General features: G+C 42.0%; 1 protein-coding gene across 1 annotated transcript in view; it reads right to left on the reverse strand.

The window, feature by feature from the left end:
* LOC141125122 (proton channel OTOP1-like) overlaps positions 1-11088 on the reverse strand; it is an 85842-nt gene extending 74754 nt beyond the window's left edge. The window contains exons 1-2 of the mRNA XM_073612297.1: positions 10665-11088; positions 100-236 (exon numbers count right to left, since the gene is read on the reverse strand). Coding sequence (XP_073468398.1) covers positions 100-236; positions 10665-11088 — 561 coding nt within the window. The remainder of the gene's footprint in view (positions 1-99; positions 237-10664) is intronic.
* Positions 11089-21751: the final 10663 nt, after the last annotated feature.

Here is a 21751-nt window from a genome sequence, read left to right on the forward strand (position 1 = left end):
TACACTTTGAGCATGATGGTAAATCCTCACAGCTGTAACACTATAATCTGTATACCATAATTAGGAGAATCCATCTAAGAATGTTCTCTTATTGCATACCTGGAAAAAGGTGTGAACATTATGGGTGACCGGGTATATCCCCTCAATTATGGGCAAACATTCTGAATATCCAACAAAGTAGCCTAACTTCAGAGCGTGCATGACTATTGTGGTCGCTGCAAACAGGACTATGCCACCTAGGAAGACAACAAGAAAACATATGTGACAATTTTTTGTATGATCATTAATGGTGTGAATTGAATTTACCTATCGTAATTTTTGCCATTATTTAATCCCTGCAAACTGGGTTACTACATTACTTTGTACCCATAAACTAGTTCAGGTAGGATTACAAGCACCTGGAACCCAAACTTAGAGGCATTGAAGTGCTTGTAAATGAAGAGGATAAGTAATGAGCTGAACTTACTATAATAAGCAGTTTCTCAAATGTATTTAAAGTGTAATTTGCTATTGTAATTGGTGATTAGAACTGTACTTCCCAGCAAAAGAAATTACACAGGAACATAATCCTTTGCCTCTTGAGATGCTGTCATTTCAATCTCATTCTGCCTAGGAGAATTTGTACGTGAGTTACTGGAATTGATATTGCCTAGGGTATGTCTCATGAGATCAATGACAATAAGTCAATGTCAAGTATGGTAAAAGTTTTAATAGAAAATTACTTTCTGACTAATTATGTTAATTGTTTTATTTGTATAAATCTATATTGTGTATCCTTTTTTATATATAAAATCTTTGTTTTAAAAAGAAATGCTTAATATAACTTACATCCATCACACAAGGTTTATCAGAGCTTTATGAGATTTCTAAAGTGAATGTACAGAAGACGCTGTTTGCCTTCAGACTCTCACACTATGATTCAAACTCCTTTCAACCCTGTCCTAATATAGCAGACAGAAATAAGGAAGGATGCATTTAACTCATTTGATGTGCTACTGTGCTCTGTAAACAATAGGTTCTTTAAAAAAAAAAAAAAAAAAACATATCTATAGATCGATGGTATATCTTTAAATATACTTAAAGGAGTTGTAAAGGCAGAAGGTTTTTTTATCTTAATGTATTCTATGCATTAAGATTAAAAAAAAACCTTTGGTGTGTAGCAGCCTCCCCAGCACCCCTAGTTACTTACCTGAGCCCCATCTCTCTCCAGCAACGTCCACAAATGTCTAAGCCGTCCGGGACACTCCTCCTGTTTGTTTCTTTTATCTACTTTTTGTAAATTTCTATACATTTCTATGATCAAAATTTCAATAAAGATCTCATAAAAAGAGAGATAAACCTTTAAAAAATAGGCAAGAGTTCCACCAGCACAATAATCACATGTAGCACTTCATGCTACAATTGTGCTGCAGCACTGTACTGCATCTACAGTCCCTCTGCACAGTCCCACTTGTTAATCCTCTCTGTCAGGTCTACCTAATGCAGCTTTCTGTGATAGTGTCACAATGATTCTGCACTGTTCCTGAGTTTAGAGCAGAGTTGCCACTCTCATGTTAGCTGTGCCTGCTTGAACTAAGGCTTGGTTCACACTAGTGCGAATTGGATACAGGTTTCCCCTCATATAATTCGCACAGCAGGAGATTGTGACTGTCTCTTTATGGAGCCAGTTCACATATCCCTGCAGCAGCTCCGATGCGATCTGCACAGGAGCCCTGTGTGTCTTATTGTCTGTTTCTGTCCGTTTTTGTGCGTCTTTTTGTCCGAGCTGAAATCGGACCTGAAATGGTGAACAAGGACGCACCGGAGTCTTGCTGTGAGCCGCTGCATGCTTATATGTGAACCCAGCCTAAAGTAGGATAAAAAAATGTTGCAGGCAGACATGGTTATCAACCTTTTCACTGCAGATTCACACGCTTGTAGCTTGCCAATCGGCACCTGGCTACACCCAGTCCTGCCCACTACTTTTTTTTAGTCTGGCCGACTGCTGCTGTTGCTGAAGGAATGTAAAGGAAGTTTTCTGTTTACTTTATAGGGCTTGTGCATCACACAGTAACTGGATTTGCCAATTATTTAGGCTGTCATACAAAAGCCTTTAGTTGTACTATAACCACCCTCATACAACAATACAGTAAAAAAAACAGCAAAGAGGATGACTCATTGGCAGCCAGTGTGCCCATGCATGGCTATGATCAAGCTGTCAAAGTTCACAGTCACAATACACAGAGCCAATCAGAATGACTCTGTATCTTGTGATCATTGTGAACCAATCACAATCATAACAAGTGTAAACACTGTCTGTGTTTACAAACATGCAGCCCATTCACAACAGGGAAAGGAGAGTGGAAGACAGAAATAAAAAAACAAAAAGGGGGAATATAGCAAATTTAAGGTTAAATTGGGGAATTTTAAAGTGTCGCTGACCACCAATTATTTTGGGGAAGGAATGAAATGTATATGTAAGCAATTATACATTTTTGATGTTTTTTTCTATACAGTGATTTTTTTTTTTTTTAAAAGGGAGGTTATTAATTACTATCAACAGAAATCTCAAAAAAATTATATAAACTTAATTTGGGTACAGCGTTGTATGTCTGAGTGAGTAACTGTCAGTCAAGCTATTACAGCACTGAATTGATTAGGAAGGGGTATTACTGGCTGGCACTCCAACTGGCTAAAAAATATTACATTATGAGAAGAAGCCCTGATTTATGGACTACCAAGGACCAATATTTCACTATTACTCCAAATTACCAATCAACATATATAATAACAACCAATATAAACCTCTGGAGCTTTTCTCTTTTAGAAAACCTGTTTATTGATACAAAAATTAAAACCAATTATTCTGGAACATTAAAAGAATACCTGCAGATTTGTTTTACTTAGCCTTAGGGCTTTATTGCTATTGTACAGTGCCTTGAAAAAGTATTCATACCCATTGAAATGTTCCACATTTTGTCATGTTGCAAGCAAAAACATAAATGTATTTTTGGGGGATTTTATGTGATAGACCAGGGGTATTCAAACTTTTTTCAAAGAGGGCCAGATTTGATGAAGTGAACATGTGTGAGGGCCAACCATTTTGCCTGACATTCTTTGAACCATTAAAATTTGCTTGAGCACTAATACACTGCCCAACAAGAATTATCCTGCCTTTGTGGCTGTGTGTGAGTAAAGAGATGAGCTCGGGTGTGTTATTTGGACATACCGTATTTATTGGCGTATAAAACGCACCTTCACTTTAAGAGGGAAATTTCAGGAAATAAACTTAAATTTTAAATAAAAAACTGTGAAGCAAAATAAGGGTCAGTGCCCATCTGCAGCCTCACAAGTGCCATGAATGCAGCACCACCATTGCCATGAATGCAGCACCCCCATTGCCATCAGTGCAGCACCCCTATTGCCATCAGTGCAGCACACCCATTGCCATCAGTGCAGCACCCTCATTGCCATGAATGCAGCACCCCCATTGCCATCAGTGCAGCACCCCCATTGCCATCAGCGCAGCACCCCCACTGCCATTAATGCAGCACACCATTTCCATCAGTGCAGCACCCCCATTGCCATGAATGCAGCACCCCCATCACCATGAATTCAGCACCCCCATTGCCATGAATGTAGCACCCCCATTGCCATCAGCGCAGCACCCACCATTCCCAGGAATGCAGCACACACCATTGCCAGGAATGCAGCACCCACCATTGCCATGAATGCAGCACCCCCATTGCCATAAATGCAGCACCCCCATTGCCATGAATGCAGCACCCCCATTGCCAGGAATGCAGCACCCACCATTGCCAGGAATGCAGCACACACCATTGCCAGGAATGCAGCACCCACCATTGCCAGGAATGCAGCACCAACCATTGCTATGAGTGCAGCACCCACCATTGCCATGAATGCGGCACCCACCATTGCCAGGAATGCAGCACCCACTATTGCTATGAATGCAGCACCCAAAAGATTACATTTCTCAGCGGTCTCTTTAATACAAAGTCCCGCCTCCTATGATGGACAGAACAGTCATCCAATGGCAGCACAGGAGACGGGACTTCCTATTACAGAGGCAGCCCTGTAAACAGGAAATTCCCCGGTGTGTATGGCACTCGTCCCGCTTCCTCCCTGTCCCCTCCAAGGCAGCCAGCATATATATCTTTTGTGGCTCCCAGCGCTGTGAGATCGTTGGGGGCCACAAAAGATATATATGTCCGAATAACCAGGCGGGCCATTCAAAACCGGAACACGGGCCGCGATTGGCCCGCAGGCCGGACTTTAGACATGCCTGTGATAGACCAACACAAAGTGCTACATAATTGTAAAGTGGAAGGAAAATGATAAATGATTTTCAAAATGTTTTAAAAATAAATATGTAAAAAGTGTGGCGTGCATTTGTATTCAGCCCCCTTTACTCTGATACCCCTAACTAAAATCTAGTGGAACCAGTTGTCTTCAGAAGTCACCAAATTAGTAAAGAGAGTCCACCTGTGTGTAATTTATTCTCACTATAAATACAGCTGTTCAGTGAAGCCCTCAGAGGTTTGTTAGAGAACCTTAGTGAACACACAGCATCATGAAGGCCAAGGAACACACCAGGCAGGTCAGGGATAAAGTTGTGGAGAAGTTCAAAGCAGGGTTAGGTTATAAAAAAATATCCTAAGCTTTGAACATCTGACAGAGTACTGTTCAATCCATCACCCAAAAATGGAAAAAGTATGGCACAACTGCAAACCTACCAAGACATGTCCATCCATCTAAACTGACAGCCTGGGCAAGGAGAGCATTAATGAGAGAAGCAGCCAAGAGGCCCATGGTAACTCTGGAGGAGTGAAAACAATACACAGCTCAGGTGGGAGAATCTGTCCACAGGACAACTATTAGTCGTGCACTCCACAAATCTGGCCTTTATGGAAGAGTGGCAAGAAGAAAGCCATTGTTGAAAGAAAGCAATAAGAAGTCCAGTTTGCAGTTTGTGAGAAGCCATTTGGGGGACACAGTAAACATGTGGAAGAAGGTCTGGGACTGTATGTGTGTATATAACCCAGTTTTTTATATTAAGTCACATTAATTATACAAATCAAAATTGTTCAGCTATATATGCAAAGATGAGACCAAAAGTAAACTTTTTGGCCTAAAAGCAAAACGCTATATGTGGCGGAAACTAACACTGCACATAACCCTGAACACACCATCCCCACCGTGAAATATGGTGATGGCAGCATCATGTTGTGGGGATGCTTCTCCTCAGCAGGAACAGGGAAGCTGGTCAGAGTTAATGGGAAGATGGATGGAGCCAAATACAGGGCAATCTTAGCAGAAAACATGTTAGTCTGCAAAAACCTTGAGACTGGGGCAGAGGTTCACCTTCCAGGAGGACAAGAACCCTAAACATACAGCCAGAGCTACAATGGAATGGTTTAGATCAAAGCATATTCATGTGTTAGAATGGCCCAGTCAAAGTCCAGACCCAAATCCACCTGAGAATCTGTGACAAGACTTGAAGATTTCTGTTCACAAATGCTCTCCATCCAATCTGACAGAGCTTGAGCTATTTTGCAAAGAAGAAAGGGAAAAAATGTTACTCTGTAGATGTGCAAAGCTGTGCATACCCAAAAGGAATTGCAGCTGTAATTGCAGCGAAAGGTGGTTCTACAAAGTATTGACTCAGGGGGACTGAATACAAATGCACGCCACACTATTCAGATATTTATTTGAAAAAAAAAATTAAAAACCATTTATCATTTTCCTTGTACTTCACAATTATTTGCCCCTTTGTGTTGGTCTATCACATAATATTCCAATAAAATACACTTACGTTTTTGGTTGTAACGTGACAAAATGTGGAAAATGTCAAGGGGTATAAATACTTTTTCAAGGCACTGTAACTGCTGTTCTCTCAATAAAAACCTTTGAACAAGGAAAAGAATACCTGTGATATGCCTGTCTGCTGCAAATAGAACAGCATACTATAAACTAAGCTAAATACTGTATATACATGCCTGCCTGGACTCAAAACTCATGTCAATCCTAATTTTTTTCTATATATGTATGTTAGTTATAAGTCTCTGAGAAGAATGGGTGTAGATCACGCTGGACTGACTCTATCAGTTAGTGTTGTAGATTGGTAGGGTGTGCACAGAGGGAAAGAATTTGTTTCCAGAAGTCCGTGCCCAGTTTGGAAAAAGGTGGTGATGAGCCCTGTTATGGGCTTTGGCTGCTACCTTGGTGTGCGTCCTTAAAAAGAGGCCAACACGTTTCGGGGGACTAGAGACTCCCCCTTCATCAGGGATGGACAGTTAGAAGTCCTCAGCGCTGGCTGTGTGTTCAGAGGCAGCAATCAGCGGCTGCTACCTCCACACAGTGTCAGGATGCACCTACCAGCAGAAGAATCCTGAGGCGCAAAAGAGTGCACATCCCTATTGCGCATAGGAATCGGGCTATGGCGCATAGAAGTGCGCATGCGCAAACTGAAGCGCAAACTGGAGCCGTCGCTCACCATCAGGCACGCCGGCGCTTGTGCGCACCCATGACTGACGCCGGCGCTTGCGCGCACCCGTGACTGACGCTGGCGCCAGATGAGCCTATTTGAATCAGCCAGTTCCTTGGCCCGGTGCTGCCTTGTCTTCAGCTTTAGTGTATCCTGTGTTACTGAGTTCCTGTATCTGATTCCTGTTATCCACCTGGCTTGTCCTGACTATTCCTTGAACTCCACCTGCATCGACCTCGGCTTGTTCTGTGACCAATCTCCTGTCTACTCCTTGGCACCTGCACTTCTGATCCGGTTTGACCTTGCTTGCTTCCTGACCACGATCCTGTCTGAACCCAGTACCTGATTCTGCCAGCCGTGTTTGACCCTGCCTGCCTGACCTTGCTACTTGTTGCTGTCATCTGCACCAGCTGCCTACCTATCGGTGACCTTGCTGTGGCCCTCCTGTGACTTTACCAGTTCCTCCAGGACCAGCCGCCCTGTCACCAACAAAGACTTCTTGGCGCTCGTGCGACTCTGTACTCTGGCGCCTTCTGTCTACACTATCAGGGGCCCTGAGTCAGAGTGGTAATGGAGGCCTTGCTCGCCCATTCAGGCTCTTCTACCAGGTATGTGATACACAGCCAGTGCTGATGACCTCTAACTGTCCTGCCCTGATGAAGGGGGAGTCTCTAGTCCCCCGAAACGAGTTGGCCTCTTTTTATTGCTGAAACTTCAAATAAAATACAAATTAATTACCACTTTGATCACTGGGCGCTCCTTTATCCTTGTTTCTTATAAGTTATAAGTCTCTGGCAGGCGTATTACAGTTCTTTTAAAGTAGCATGCTAATTGGTTTTAATTTATATATCGATAAACAGGTTTTCTAAATAATAAAAGCTACAAAGGTTTATATTGGTTGTTATTATTTATTTAGAATTTTCGGTTCTTGGCCGTCCATAAATTTGGATTTCTTTTGATAGTGTGGTATTTGCCAGTACCAGGGACTCCAGAATGAATTCTTCTGAGAAAGTTGAGTGACCATTTTATGTATATTGACTAAGGGTTAATAAATATGTCAATATGCAGTAAGTATGTACATTTATGAGAAAATCATAGCAACCAAATGCAGTATTGGACAAATACAGAATTACCTTTACATGATTTATAAAATATAACACATTCCATTACATACAAATACATTATATATTAAATAATTAAAATGCATTCTTGTATAGTTTTTTTTCCTTATAGGCAATCCACCATCTGACCTCCATCTTTACATGAAATGTCCCTGAACTATCCATTCAGGTCCTTTGTTAGATATCAATGCTGCAGGCTATGGATTTTAGATGGGTTCCCCAAGGACAAGAGTGTTTACAGCTACTCTAAGATTTGTGATCAAGGATACAGAATGTACAATAGGTTAATAAATACATACTGTATATTTGACCTTGCTGAACACATTTGTCTGGTTCATAAGAAATCATGCCAGTGATGTATTGCATCTGAAAAAAATCTAAAAGTTTTATTGTTTAGAAATCTCTGTAAATGATTGTTTTTTCATGTGTAATTAGCTACTGAAAATCACTGTAATCCTTCAATGTACACTGCGTAGGAAATCCAATAAACCTGTATCGACCTATTTCTGATTGTAGCTAGGTCCCTTTAAAACTACCTGGACCTCATTCCAGCAAGCCTTTGCAGTGGTTTCTGGTACTAGTACCGACATGTGCACCAGAATAAGGTAGTTATCTACTACAACCACTTTAAGATTCTGTCATGGTAAATAATTACCATCAGTTCACAGACTTGAAAACTGGCAATAATTAAGACCAACAAGCTTCATACCAACTGTTGACTCATTTCCAACCTATTATGCTGCAAGTTGTGAGATTTCCCAGACAGCTGCTGAATGTAAACAAGGGGGGAGGATACTTGATGATATTGTTACCTATGACAATGCCCATATTTGAAGTCACCAGTTTCATACCAACCGAGGATTAATCCTCAGCCCCATTCAGCTGCCGGCCAGGAGATTTTCCAGACAACAGTTTAATGTAAATAAAGGGTGCAGAGATACTGGATGATATCATTACCTATGGCAATGCCCATATTTGAAGTCACCAGCTTCACACCAAGTGATGATACATCCCTTGCCCCATTCAGCAGCCTGCCAGGAGATTGCAGCTGAATGTAAATAAAGGGCCAGCAATACTGGATGACATTATTGCCTATAGCAAGGTCCACGTTTGAAATCACCAGTATCATACCAACCAATGACTTGTCCCCGACCCATTCAGCTACCCTCCCGGAGATACCCTGGCTGAAGGCTAAATGTAAACGGAAGGGGAGGATGTCATCATTACCTAAATATGGCAATGCCCATATCTGGGCAAACGAGCCACATGGGAGGCAGAGCTGATGGGGAACTAGTCTCAGAGTTGCCCATCATACTCCATCCACCCAACTCCATACCCACTTACTGCCATATACTGTCGATCATAGGTAACATGAACCTGGTGGGGCACCAGTCTCAGGGTTCCTCATCAGGTTCTCCCCTCCCCACTACAAAATTCCTTCACCATGAACCTAAAAATGTGATGGGTGCAGTGGTCGGGGAGGAAAAGGAAAGGAAAACTGGCACAAATTATTAAAAAATATAATTTCTTAAAATGTTGCTGTATATTTCTTGCTATTGCCATAATCTACCACCATAGAACAACCCAAAGTGAATTCTCCTTCTCCTGATAATTGCAGCAATATTTGTAAGTTAACTGTTGTGTACCCGTAGTAGGACCCAGAAACAATAGAGAGCAAAAACACACTCACACTGATACTGAATTAAAAAATGGTTGTTTTAATCCAACCTAAAATACACCCTGACCCTTGACTTTGGCCTTAGACACTGTCCATGACTTTTGACCCTTGACCCAAACTCTAACCCTAACACTGACCTTGACAAACCCTAATGTAGCTATTTTATCTTCTTTTTTTTTTACACACACTTCTTTGTTTACACTTTTTTCCTTTAGCAAGGAGAAAAACATACAATGTATCTCTTTCTCCCTTCAAGAGGGAGCCAAGAGTGCTACAATAATGAGTGTCTGCAGGGAATAGTATAGCATGGTGGAGGTTCCTTGCAAGTTTGGGGCTGCATTTCTGCAAATGGAATTGGAGATTTGATCAGGATCAATGGTGTCCTCAATGCTGAGAAATACAGGCAGATACTCATCCATCATGCCATACCATCAGGGAGGTGTGATTGGCTCCAAATGTATTCTACTGCAGGACAACGACTCTAAACATACAGCCAATGTCATTAAAAACTTTTTACGGTGTAAAGAAGAAAAAAGGAGTCCTGGAAGTGATGGTTTGGCCCCCACAGAGCCTTGATCTCAAAATCATGGAGTCTGTCCCAGCACTAATGAGGAATAAGAAAATAACAGTGGCTATTTAGAGTGAGTAAAAACATGAAAACCTGAAACTTTCTGGAATTCCATCCTACAGCCTAGATTCACACTGACAGCGGGTTAGAAATCACACGAGTTCAGCTGAACTCGCACGGATTCATACCCGCATGTCAGTCCAGCTTCGGGAGTGATTTCAGAGACATCTGTGCCGGTTCCTGCACAGATGTCTATACAAATCGTACCCGAAGCCGCCAAAAGTAGTACAGGAACTACTTTTGGGAATAGATTCGGATGTTGCCATTGCTGGCAGTAGCTGCAGATTTGGCATGACATGTCAAATCGCATGCCAAATCGCACCAATGTGCACCTAGGCTTAGCCCGGATTCAAATTGCTAGCGACTTTAAAGTCAGACACCAGCGTGATTTCAGCACGACTTGTATGTGACTTCTTTAGCAGAAGTCAATGCAAGTCGTACGAAAGTCTAACCAAAAGTAGTGCAAGAAACTTTTTGTAAGTTGGAGCGACTCAAGCCGCACCAATTTGAATGGTTCCATTGCATAGAATAGGGTCCGACTTCTGAATCGACAAGTGCTCCAAAGTCAGAACAATTGTTGCATCAGTGCGTACCAGGCCTTACCTTTTAACTATAAAAAGGATCATGTAGGGATTGAGTACATCTCTGGGTAAAGCAGAATAGGCCTTGTTGTTTTTGTTAGTATTGCACCGGTGAAGAATACAATATCACAGAGGTAGTCAGACATTGTAATAATTATTTGCTTTGACTTACATCTTAGCCATCTGGCCCCAGCATGTCCATCTTTCTCTGTGGAGGCCCATTTCTTCCTGTCGTTAACACAGATATAAAATGTCATCCATACCACCTGGATCAGCATCAGGACGACCAGGAAGGTGAGCCGATTGCTCTCAGTCAGTCTGATGATTTTTAAATAGACCGCAAGCATCAAGAAGAGTCCAACAATAAAAATATTAACTCCATACTGACTGCTAGCAACCTCGCTATTTTTATGCAGCTGGCCTTGGGCATCCTTATTCGCATCAATAATGAGGTCATCGATCAGAGGAGGAGGTGGTATGTCTTCTAGTGCATAGGTAGAAGCATGGCACGTCACATCCATTATGTCACGCAGGTTGTTATCCATTGCCCCGTTCACTGGCTCATGATGAGGGTTATAAATCATATCCACAGGCATGATGAAGATGTCTCTGTAGGGTTACCACAATTCCTGCAAGGTCATATATAATTTATTGGTCAAACAAATGTTTTCCACTATTAACAGTGAGTTATTAAGTCCAACTGAACCTTTAGTTTAGACCAGCTTAAAAGTGCAAAGTTGTACACTTTGTTTGCTATAAGAAGCAGTCATAGCTTGAGTAGCCTGCCTCCTGCCAGAAGGCAGCAAGAAGGACCCTTGCTCTCTGTATGGAACCAATGGTCTCTCTGCAGAGGTCTGGCATGGAGTTCCTCTATGTAAAAAGGTTGAGAAAGCCTCAGATATACTAATCATTTCACTGTATCTACAATAACTATGATTTCTATAGGTTTTTCTTTCTATGATGAATGATGGTAATGTTGGTCATACATAGGTAGAGCTTTTATTATAACTGCACAGTATCCAATGATTACCCATTTCCCTTTTTTTCATACTCAGGTTAGCCAGAGTTGGTTACTTCTCAGTTGAAGTGGGTTGAAGGTATCCTGCCACTCTCACAGATGGATCACTCAGTTGCAGTTGGCCCACTTGAACATGTATTGCAATATACCATATGCAAACTTATGCAGCGTACACACGGGCGGACTTTTCGACGGACTAATGCCGCGTACACACGAGCGGACTTTATGGCAGACTTTGCCCAGCGGACGGGATTTCGTAGGACAATTCGATCGTGTGTGGGCTCCAGCAGACTTTGTTTTCTCAAAAGTTGGACGGACTTAGATTTGAAATATGTTTTAAATCAATCCGTCAAAATCGAGTCCGGTCGAAAAGTCCACTCGTCTGTATGCTAGTTCGACGGACAAAAAGCCACGCTAGGGCAGCTATTGGCTACTGGCTATGAACTTCCTTGTTTTAGTCTGGTCGTACGTCATCACGTACGAATTCGACGGACTTTGGTGGATTGTGTGTAGGCAAGTCCGTTCATTCAGAAAGTCCATCGTAAAATCAGTCGAAAAGTCCGCCGGGCAAAGTCTGCCATAAAGTCCGACCGTGTGTACGCGGCATAAGTCCGGTGGACTTTTCAACGGACTTTCCGACTGACTTTCCGACTGATTTTCTAATGAACGGACTTGCCTACACACGATCAACCAAAGTCCAACGGATTCGTACGTGATGACGTACGACCGGACTAAAATAAGGAAGTTCATAGCCAGTAGCCAATAGCTGCCCTAGCGTCGGTTTTTGTCCGTCGGACTAGCATACAGACGAGCGGACTTTTCGACCGGACTCAAGTCCGTTGGAAAGATTTGAAACATGTTTTATTTCTAGGACCGTCGGACTTTTGGGGAAAAAAAGTCCGCTGGAGCCCACACACGGTCCGACGGAGTCTGGTCTGCCGGACCTAGTCTGTCGAAAAGTTCGCTCGTGTGTACGCGGCATAAGACTTCCTATTTCAGGGAAACATTTTTTAGATGTGCATAAGGGTGCAGGGGTTAATTGAGAATATTAGGCAATACCTTGTGGTCACACCACTCAAGCTCTTCATATATTTTTATTATATATTTACATAGTTACATAGTTGGTAAGGTTGAATAAAGACAACAGTCCATGCAGTTCAACCTGTGTAGGTGTGTGTGTACACTGCATGCTATTGCTCAGTCTGTCTTCCACTAGGACCCCTAGATCCTTCTTCATCTTGAAAGCCCCTAGTGGTTTCCCCCTCTAATGAGTAACTTGTGTTTATATTTTTACCCCCCCCCCCAAGTGCATTACCTTATATTTTTCAATGTTAAACTTAATTTTCCATGCAGTAGCCCACTCCATTACTTTATTCAGGTCCTCTTGTAAAGTTCCTTTATCCTGCTGTGTTGTTATTGCCCACATATCTTTGTTGAGATTGAGCTACTTATCCCACACTCTATATCATTTATAAATACATTAAACAGAATTGGTCCCAGGATAGAGCCTTGGGGTACCCCACTAACCACTGTAGACCATTCCGAGTATACGTTATTTATCACAACCGTTATTATACAGGATTCATATAGCGCCAACAGTACATAATAAAGGAAGACAGTTACAGTTACAATACAATGCAATACAAGAGGGATAACAATCTAAAAAGGAGGGTCAAGTGATACTAGAGGTAATAACTGTGGGGGATGAACTGACAGAGAATGAAAGAGTAGAGTTTGTTAGGTAGAGGCAGGATAGGCTTCCCTGAAGAGATGGGCTCAAGGGTCAACCAAAATGGAGACAGAGTAGGAGACAGTCAATTAGTTTGGGGTAAGGAATTCTAAAGAATGAGAGAGATGCTGGAGAAGTCCTGGAGGCCAGCATGGGAATAGGTAAAAAGGTAGCTTGAGAGTATATATATGTAACACCTTACTTGCCCGTCTCCTTAGTCTGTGACTAAAACTTTGACAATCCTATGGAAATACAGACTTTCTGAAGTTCAGCATTTGCATAAGGCTAGGCACCCTCCTTCACATCAGTGCTGGGACTTGGCCATAGACAATCTGCCACTGAGCACTACATTGCAGGAGAATGGGAAATGTGCTTCTTCACCCCATGCCTATACATTCACATTTTTTCTGTTGTTCAGACAGAAATTGGTACGTCTACTGTCACTTGTACTTTGCTTTCTCTAATGATGTAACAGGTTTATTTTCAAACTGCAAACATTTTTGCTATGAATATATATATGTGAAAAAATTAATGGAGCAATGGAGTTCTACATTGGCGGTAAAGATTTTTCTAGCTAATGTCTAATATCACTTTCTCCATACACTTTCGCAAATGGCACTCAAACCGTAGAAAAGAAAATAGCTAATATATGGATATTTCAAAGGAAACCCATAATACTGAATGATGAAATACTTGTAATGCCATTCCCAATGTCCTTCTACTTCCCTGGCTATGTTTCTGCTTGTCTTTACTACCTAGCGGGTTTAGTGACCTGGAGCTTCTAAGCAGGCTTAGTACCAACTTTACAGGGTACATGCTTCATGTCATTAACAGAAGTGAAGTGATGTAGTGAAGTTTAAGGATCAGCATGATAGCCAGGCAGTTAGCATTTAAAATAGCAATGGAAACACAGGTATTTGTCTCCCGATAGGCTTGATTTAAAGCAAAACTAAACCCATTAATTTAGCGGTTTAAAAAAAAACGGTTACATACTCAGCATTCCAGGAATGCTAACTGTCACATCTGCTTGTGCATTCAACCAAATTATCAAATCATCAAATGGCTGGTGTCATAACTGATTACATGTGCAGCATCATGGCAGTTGCCGATCAAGCAGAGGCTAAGATGGCAGCCTCCTTGGCTGAAAAGAATAGAAGGGTTTAGTTTCGCTATAAAAATGATGTACCACTAAAACAAAATCAGAAGTGAGAAGTACAATCTACCAATATGATGTTAAATGTGTCATTTTGTTGTGAATGTAAGATTATAACATGCCATTAAGGGGCCAGTCACGTGTGGTCACAATGTGCTGCAGTACATGTACTTTCATGTGTTGAGATGCATTGTGGAGCGCAGCATTAGGCAGCCCATTCAGAATGAATGGGTTGTAAAGCATCTTGATGAGTATTGATGGCCATTTTTTGCAGTGCATTGTACCGCAATGTGAATCATGTGTTGTGGTGTACTGCAGTGCTTTGCAGCATAGGTGTGATTTGGTGGTGTGAGTTCAGGCACCATTAAAAATGATCAGCAGCACCACAGTGCGCCAATGCATTCATCCCTCACAGTTACTACCTTTTGTTTCACCAGCCCTTCCCTATTAGATTGTAAGCATGCAGGAGCAGGGCCCTCCTATCCCTCTTGTATTGAATTGTATTGTTGCTGTATTGTCTCCCTTTATATTGTAAAGCACTGCACAAACTGTTGGCGCTATATAAATCCTGTATAATAATATAGCATTGTCACGTTTTGCGGTTACATGCACATTTCACTGCACATTACCACAATGTGCCTGTGTAAAATATTAGATATCAACAAACACTGTAATTGCCTACTAAATCTGTATGTTTAAAAAATACATCTGTGAAATAGAGATATCTGACATTGATGTGCATTCAGTAGCTCTATGTTAGTGACCATTTCAAGCTTATGGAGGCTTAAAGAAAACATGTCAGAAATATGGGATGTTCCTTTGCTAATCCAACTTTAAAGGGTAACTCTACTTTTGTGGGGAAAAGAAATAGCAAATAAAGAAAAAATAATATAGCGTATACAATTGCGACACAGGTCATATTGTAATTGAGTGTTATTAAACAATTACCTTTCCTTTTCAATCTGCAGCACTATAATTTTCTGAAAATGCAATGCAATATGGCTACCTGGAGGTGTTCTGTACACTGATTGCCCCCCCCCCCCCCCCCCCCCCCGGAAACATAATTTCCTGCTTGTGTGATTGGCTCACCAATTTTCCCAGAAGTCTACACTAAGATACAAGTCAGATTTCAAACATCCCCTGCAACAAAAATGTAATTTTTGGTAAGATACTTTCAATATTAAATAATGTCTAAAGGGATGCAGACCCAGCAGCTTTCTTTATTAGAGCACTGCAGGTGCACAGCTGATTGGTAATTATGAAACCACTCCCATTAGACTCACTTTCCCACATGGACACAGACAAACACACAGGGATTTCTTCAGAATAACAAAAGGTAGGAATCTGCAACAAAGTTTGTTTAAAACCTTGTAATGTACATAGATCACCCAGAGGGGAATGTTTTTTTTTAACAAAAGTGGAGTTACGCTTTAAAGGTTCAGTCTGCAGGACTATCATCCAGATCCTGGCTTCACTATGAGTTATGAACTCGGAACAAACATAGAGCCAGTAAAGTCTTAAGTGCGTGAACTTCCATCCTGCATGCTGGTTCTAGTCCAGCAATGAAATAGGCAGGTGAAGTAAGTATCAGGATGACAGCACCAAAACTTGCACCTATAAAACCAAAATAGTAATGGTAGCTTGTTTTTATCTGTACAGGTTCCCTTTATGGATTACAGTTAGATGTATTCTTTCATGGGAATGCTGGACAGAAATGTTGCTGTGTGGCTTCAGTTCTGACAAGTTCTATAAACTTTTATATATTTATCCAAGAGTGTTAACAAAAACGTTTAAGTCGACCAGTTTGTGATTGTGTTAATTGTTATCCTATAAATATTCAGTTGATAAAAGAATACCAAAAAGTTTTTAAAGAATAGTCACAAAAAAACTGCACAGAAGAAATTCAGAATGAAGCATCTTACTTACCTATTAGGTATCATGCACCATTCCCAGTGATTCACCTGGAGGAGTAGAGCTGCTTTATGTGTTCTGAGTAATTACTGGTTTTGATCCCTTTTAAATAGGCTTCCTGGGGACGTCAGCGTTGTGACTTCGCCTACAGTAGGATAGAATTGCACAAACGTAAAATCACACATCTCTCTTAAAAGTCTAGAAGTACAACAAATGGCTCCACCTTTTCCATAAAAAAAAATAAGACAATCTTATATATATTTCCTATATATAATCCTATATATATTTATATATATATGTGTGTATATATATATATATACACACACATATTATATATATATATATATATATATATATATAAACAGTATATCACAAAAGTGAGTACACCCCTCACATTTCTGTAAATATTTTATTATATCTTTTCATGTGACAACACTGAAGAAATGACACTTTGCTACAATGTAAAGTAGTGAGTGTACAGCTTGCATAACAGTGTAAATTTGCTGTCCCCTCAAAATAACTCAACACACAGCCACTAATGTCTAAACCGCTGGCAACAAAAGTGAGTACACCCCTAAGTGAAAATGTCCAAATTGGGCCCAATTAGCCATTTTTCCTCCCCGGTGTCATGTGACTCGATAGTGTTACAAGGTCTCAGGTGTGAATGGGGAGCAGGTGTGTTAAATGTGGTGTTAATGATGAAAATATTTGCCAGCACACCATGGAACTGCGTAGATAGCGTCCAAACGTGTAATTTATTGCATGATCACAACACAAGGAGAGTGCAACGTTTTGGAGTCACACAGGACCCCTTCGTAAGGCATGCCTGACCAGTATCCAGCTGTTGTTGCTGCAGCACCCATATCAGTGAGCTCATCCAGGAATGTGTGCGATGGGAATATGAAGTATTAAATGTGGTGTTATTGCTCTCACTCTCTCATACTGGTCACTGGAAGTTCAACATGGCACCTCATGGCAAAGAACTCTCTGAGGATCTGAAAAAAAGAATTGTTGCTCTACATAAAGATGGCCTAGGCTATAAGAAGATTGCCAAGACCCTGAAACTGAGCTGCAGCACGATGGCCAAGACCATACAGCGGTTTAACAGGACAGGTTCCACTCAGAACAGGCCTCACCATGGTCGACCAAAGAAATTGAGTGCACGTGCTCAGCGTCATAGCCAGAGGTTGTCTATGAGAAAAAGACGTATGAGTGCTGCCAGCAGTGCTGCAGAGGTTGAAGGGGTGGGGGGTCAGCCTGTCAGTGCTCAGACCATATGCCGTACACTGCATCAAATTGGTCTGCATGGCTGTTGTCTCAGAAGGAAGCCTCTTCTAAAGATAATGCACAAGAAAGCCTGCAAACAGTTTGCTGAAGACAAGCAGACTAAGGACATGGATTACTGGAACCATGTCCTGTGATCTGATGGGACCAAGATAAACTTATTTGGTTCAGATGGTATTTATAAGATAGAATGAGTCCAGAGACGGGTAACAAAAATGGTGAAAGGTCTGGGGGATAAACAGTGGCGTAGCGTGGGTTGTCAGCACCCGGGGCAAGGCAAATAATTTGCGCCCCCTAACCTGCGGACTTTTAGCTATCCCTGAGTCCCTTCAAATACAATAGTACTGACCTACCTGATTACTATACTGACCACTACACTGAGAACTACACTGTCCACTACACTACATTGTCCACTACACGGACCACTATACTATACTGTCCATTATACTACACTGACCACTGTACTGACCACTATACTATACTGTCCACTATATTACACTGACCACTAAACTGACCACTATACTGTCCACTATATTACACTGACCACTATACTACACTATACTGACCACCATACTACACTGTCCACTATACAACACTACACTGTCCACTAAACAACACTACACTGTCCACTATACTGTCCACTATACTACACTACACTGTCCACTATACTACACTGACTACTATACTACACTATACTGACCACCATACTACACTGTCCACTACACTACACTATACTGACCACTATACTACACTACACTGACCACTATACTACACTACACTGTCCACTATACTACACTATACTGACCACCATACTGACCACTATACTACACTACACTGACCACTATACTACACTACACTGACCACTATACTACACTGACCACTATACTACACTATACTGACCACCATACTACACTGTCCACTATACTACACTATACTGACCACTATACTACACTACACTGACCACTATACTACATTACACTGACCACCATACTACACTATACTGACCACCATACTACACTGTCCACTATACTACACTATACTGACCACCATACTACACTGACCACTATACTACACTATACTGACCACCATACTACACTGTCCACTATACTGACCACCATACTACACTGTCCACTATACTACACTGTCCACTATACTACACTATACTGACCACCATACTACACTACACTGACCACTATACTAACCACTATACTACACTGACCACTATACTACACTGACCACTATACTACACTATACTGACCACCATACTACACTACACTGACCACCATACTACACTGTCTACTATACTACACTACACTGACCACTATACTACACTGACCACTATACTACACTATACTGACCACCATACTACACTGTCCACTATACTACACTACACTGACCACTATACTACACTATACTGACCACCATACTACACTGTCCACTATACTACACTACACTGACCACTATACTACACTACACTGACCACTATACTAAACTACACTGACCACTATACTACACTGTCCACTATACTGTCCACTACACTGACCACTACACTACACTGTCCACTATACTACACTATACTGACCACCATACTACACTGTCCACTACACTACACTGACCTCCATACTAAACTACACTATACTAACCACTATACTACACTACACTGACCACTATACTACACTGTCCACTACACTACACTGTCCACCATACTACATTATACTGACCACTATACTACACTATACTGGCCACCATACTACACTATACTGACCACCATACTACACTGTCCACTACACTACACTGACCTCCATACTAAACTACACTATACTGACCACTATACTATACTGACCACTATACTATACTACACTAACCACTATACTGACCACCATACTACACTACACTGTCCACTATACTGACCACCATACTACACTACACTGTCCACTATACTGACCACCATACTACACTACACTGACCACTATACTATACTACACTGACCACTATACTATACTATACTATACTGACCACTATACTACACTACACTGACCACTATACTACACTGTCCACCATACTACACTACATCGATCCGGATGAGGAGGAGAACACAGCGGTGGCTCACATGCTTCTCTCCCCTGCGCTCTGCTTGCTGCCATGTTCAGTGTCCAGCGCCCTGTGATTGGGCGTATGGGGGGTCATGTGCGGAGGCGGGACTTCAGGAGCGATCGAGGACAGGCCAGCCCTACGCCTCACATGACCCCCATACGCCCAATCACATTGCGCCGGACACTTAACATGGCGGCCGGAGCCCGGGGACACAGGAATTAGAAATTAGGAGGAGGCAGCCAGTGACACATACTGGCGCCCCCCTAAATGTCGCGCCCGGGGCCACAGCACCCCCTGCACCCCCCACCCTACGCCACTGGGGATAAAACATATAAGTAGAGACTTCAGGAACTTAATATGTACAGTGAGGAGGAAAGAAAGAATAGGGGAGACATGATTGAAACCTTTAACTACATCCAGGGTGTGAATAAGGTTCAAGAGGGCAGTATTTTCAATATGACACTAAAACCAAGAACACAGGAGGAAGAGTCAAAACTAAATAAAAGAAGTATTATATAAGAGTAGTTGATGCTTAAAATAGACTTCAAGAGGTAGAAACAGTAAGTGAATTTAAACATGCTTGGGACAAACATAGGTCTATACGAGTGGCGGCCCATCCATAAGGGGCACCCCTGCAACCCCCTAATCCATGCGCTCGGCCCCTAATCTACATGCAGGGCACAAGATGGATGGATTTCAATGGGATTTTTTTTTTTTTTGAAGCACATGATTAGAGCCTGTTGTGTGACAGCAAATTAATATTCACTATTGTCTTCCTAATTCTCCTCCCGGCCAATCAGGAAGCAGGTCCAGGTAGTTGGCAGGCTCAATGGACTAATTAGCTTTTTGCTGCCTCTTCAATGTTTCTTTGTTCATGACATCATAGAGCCTGGAAGTGGAGAAAAATCTCTCCAACTGAGATATATACAGAAATAAAAACCTTACAAAAATTGTAATGCTTTCCAGTTCCATCCAAAATTTAAAAAAGTGGGTTTTTTTTTAGTGAGGCTTTATGCCCTACAGGGCATATCTACTATGTCCAAGGTCTTCATGCAGGTAAACTCCAGACCAACATATAAAAACACTACTTAATTCATTTATGTATTTCTTCAACACTCTTTTATGGAACCATTTAACAATTTCTTTAGTGTATTTACCTCAAATCTGCCTGAGTTGTCCTGTGCCAGGTAATAGTTGAAAAGAAGCTTGCAGTGAGAGTATCTGCTCTTTATGATGGTGTTCTCTAATATTCCAAAGAGCTGACAAGATAGGACAACGATATAGATCAAGTGTCTCTCAATCTTTACTCAGTCAATGAACCTTTTCAAATTCTGCACAGTCTCAAGCAGGCCCGTACTGGCCATTGGGCACACCGGGCATGTGCCCGGTGGGCCGGGGGCCTCCGGGCTGCATGTCACGTCTCAGCTGCTAGGGGCGGCTGTGCTCATCCGCGGCCGGCCTATCTGCAGCCAGCTCCGCGGCCGGCTCCGTGGAGGCGGCTGCATGTCTTTCTGCCAGAGTCCCGGGTCCCCACTCTTAAGGCAGCTGGGCTGTTCCTTGTGCAGGTGTTCCAGTCCAGAACATCGGCGCCGCTCACCACGGCCGGCTCCGCGGCCATCCGGCCTGCCTCCTATTCGGCTCTGGACAGAGGAAATGAAGATCAGGTCCTGTGGCCGTGAAGGGGGAGGAGCTGGAGGAGACCCCCACTGCCTGGTGTCGTAAAAGAGCCTGGACTACTAGAAAGGTAGGTGACACTATGCCAGACTGTCTGCCAATGTTTTTCTTTTTTCTATACTGCCTGCCAATGTTTTTTTTTCTATACTGCCTGCCAATGTTTTTTTTTTTCTATACTGCTTGACAATGTTTTTTTTTTTTTTATACTGCCTGACAATGTTTTAAACTTATCATGATGAAAGCATGCTTTGGTCAGTCTCTCTTAGAGACCCCTTTCACACTGGAGCGGTGCGGGCCTTAGTGGTAAAGCGCCGCTAGTTTTAGCGGCGCTTTACTGCTGTTACCATAAGGGGTTAAAAGCGCCCGCTTAGCGCTGCTTTCAAAGCGCTTTTAAGG

This window comes from Aquarana catesbeiana, linkage group LG01 (assembly GCF_042186555.1).
Source record: "Aquarana catesbeiana isolate 2022-GZ linkage group LG01, ASM4218655v1, whole genome shotgun sequence".
NCBI classification, from domain to species: domain Eukaryota; kingdom Metazoa; phylum Chordata; class Amphibia; order Anura; family Ranidae; genus Aquarana; species Aquarana catesbeiana.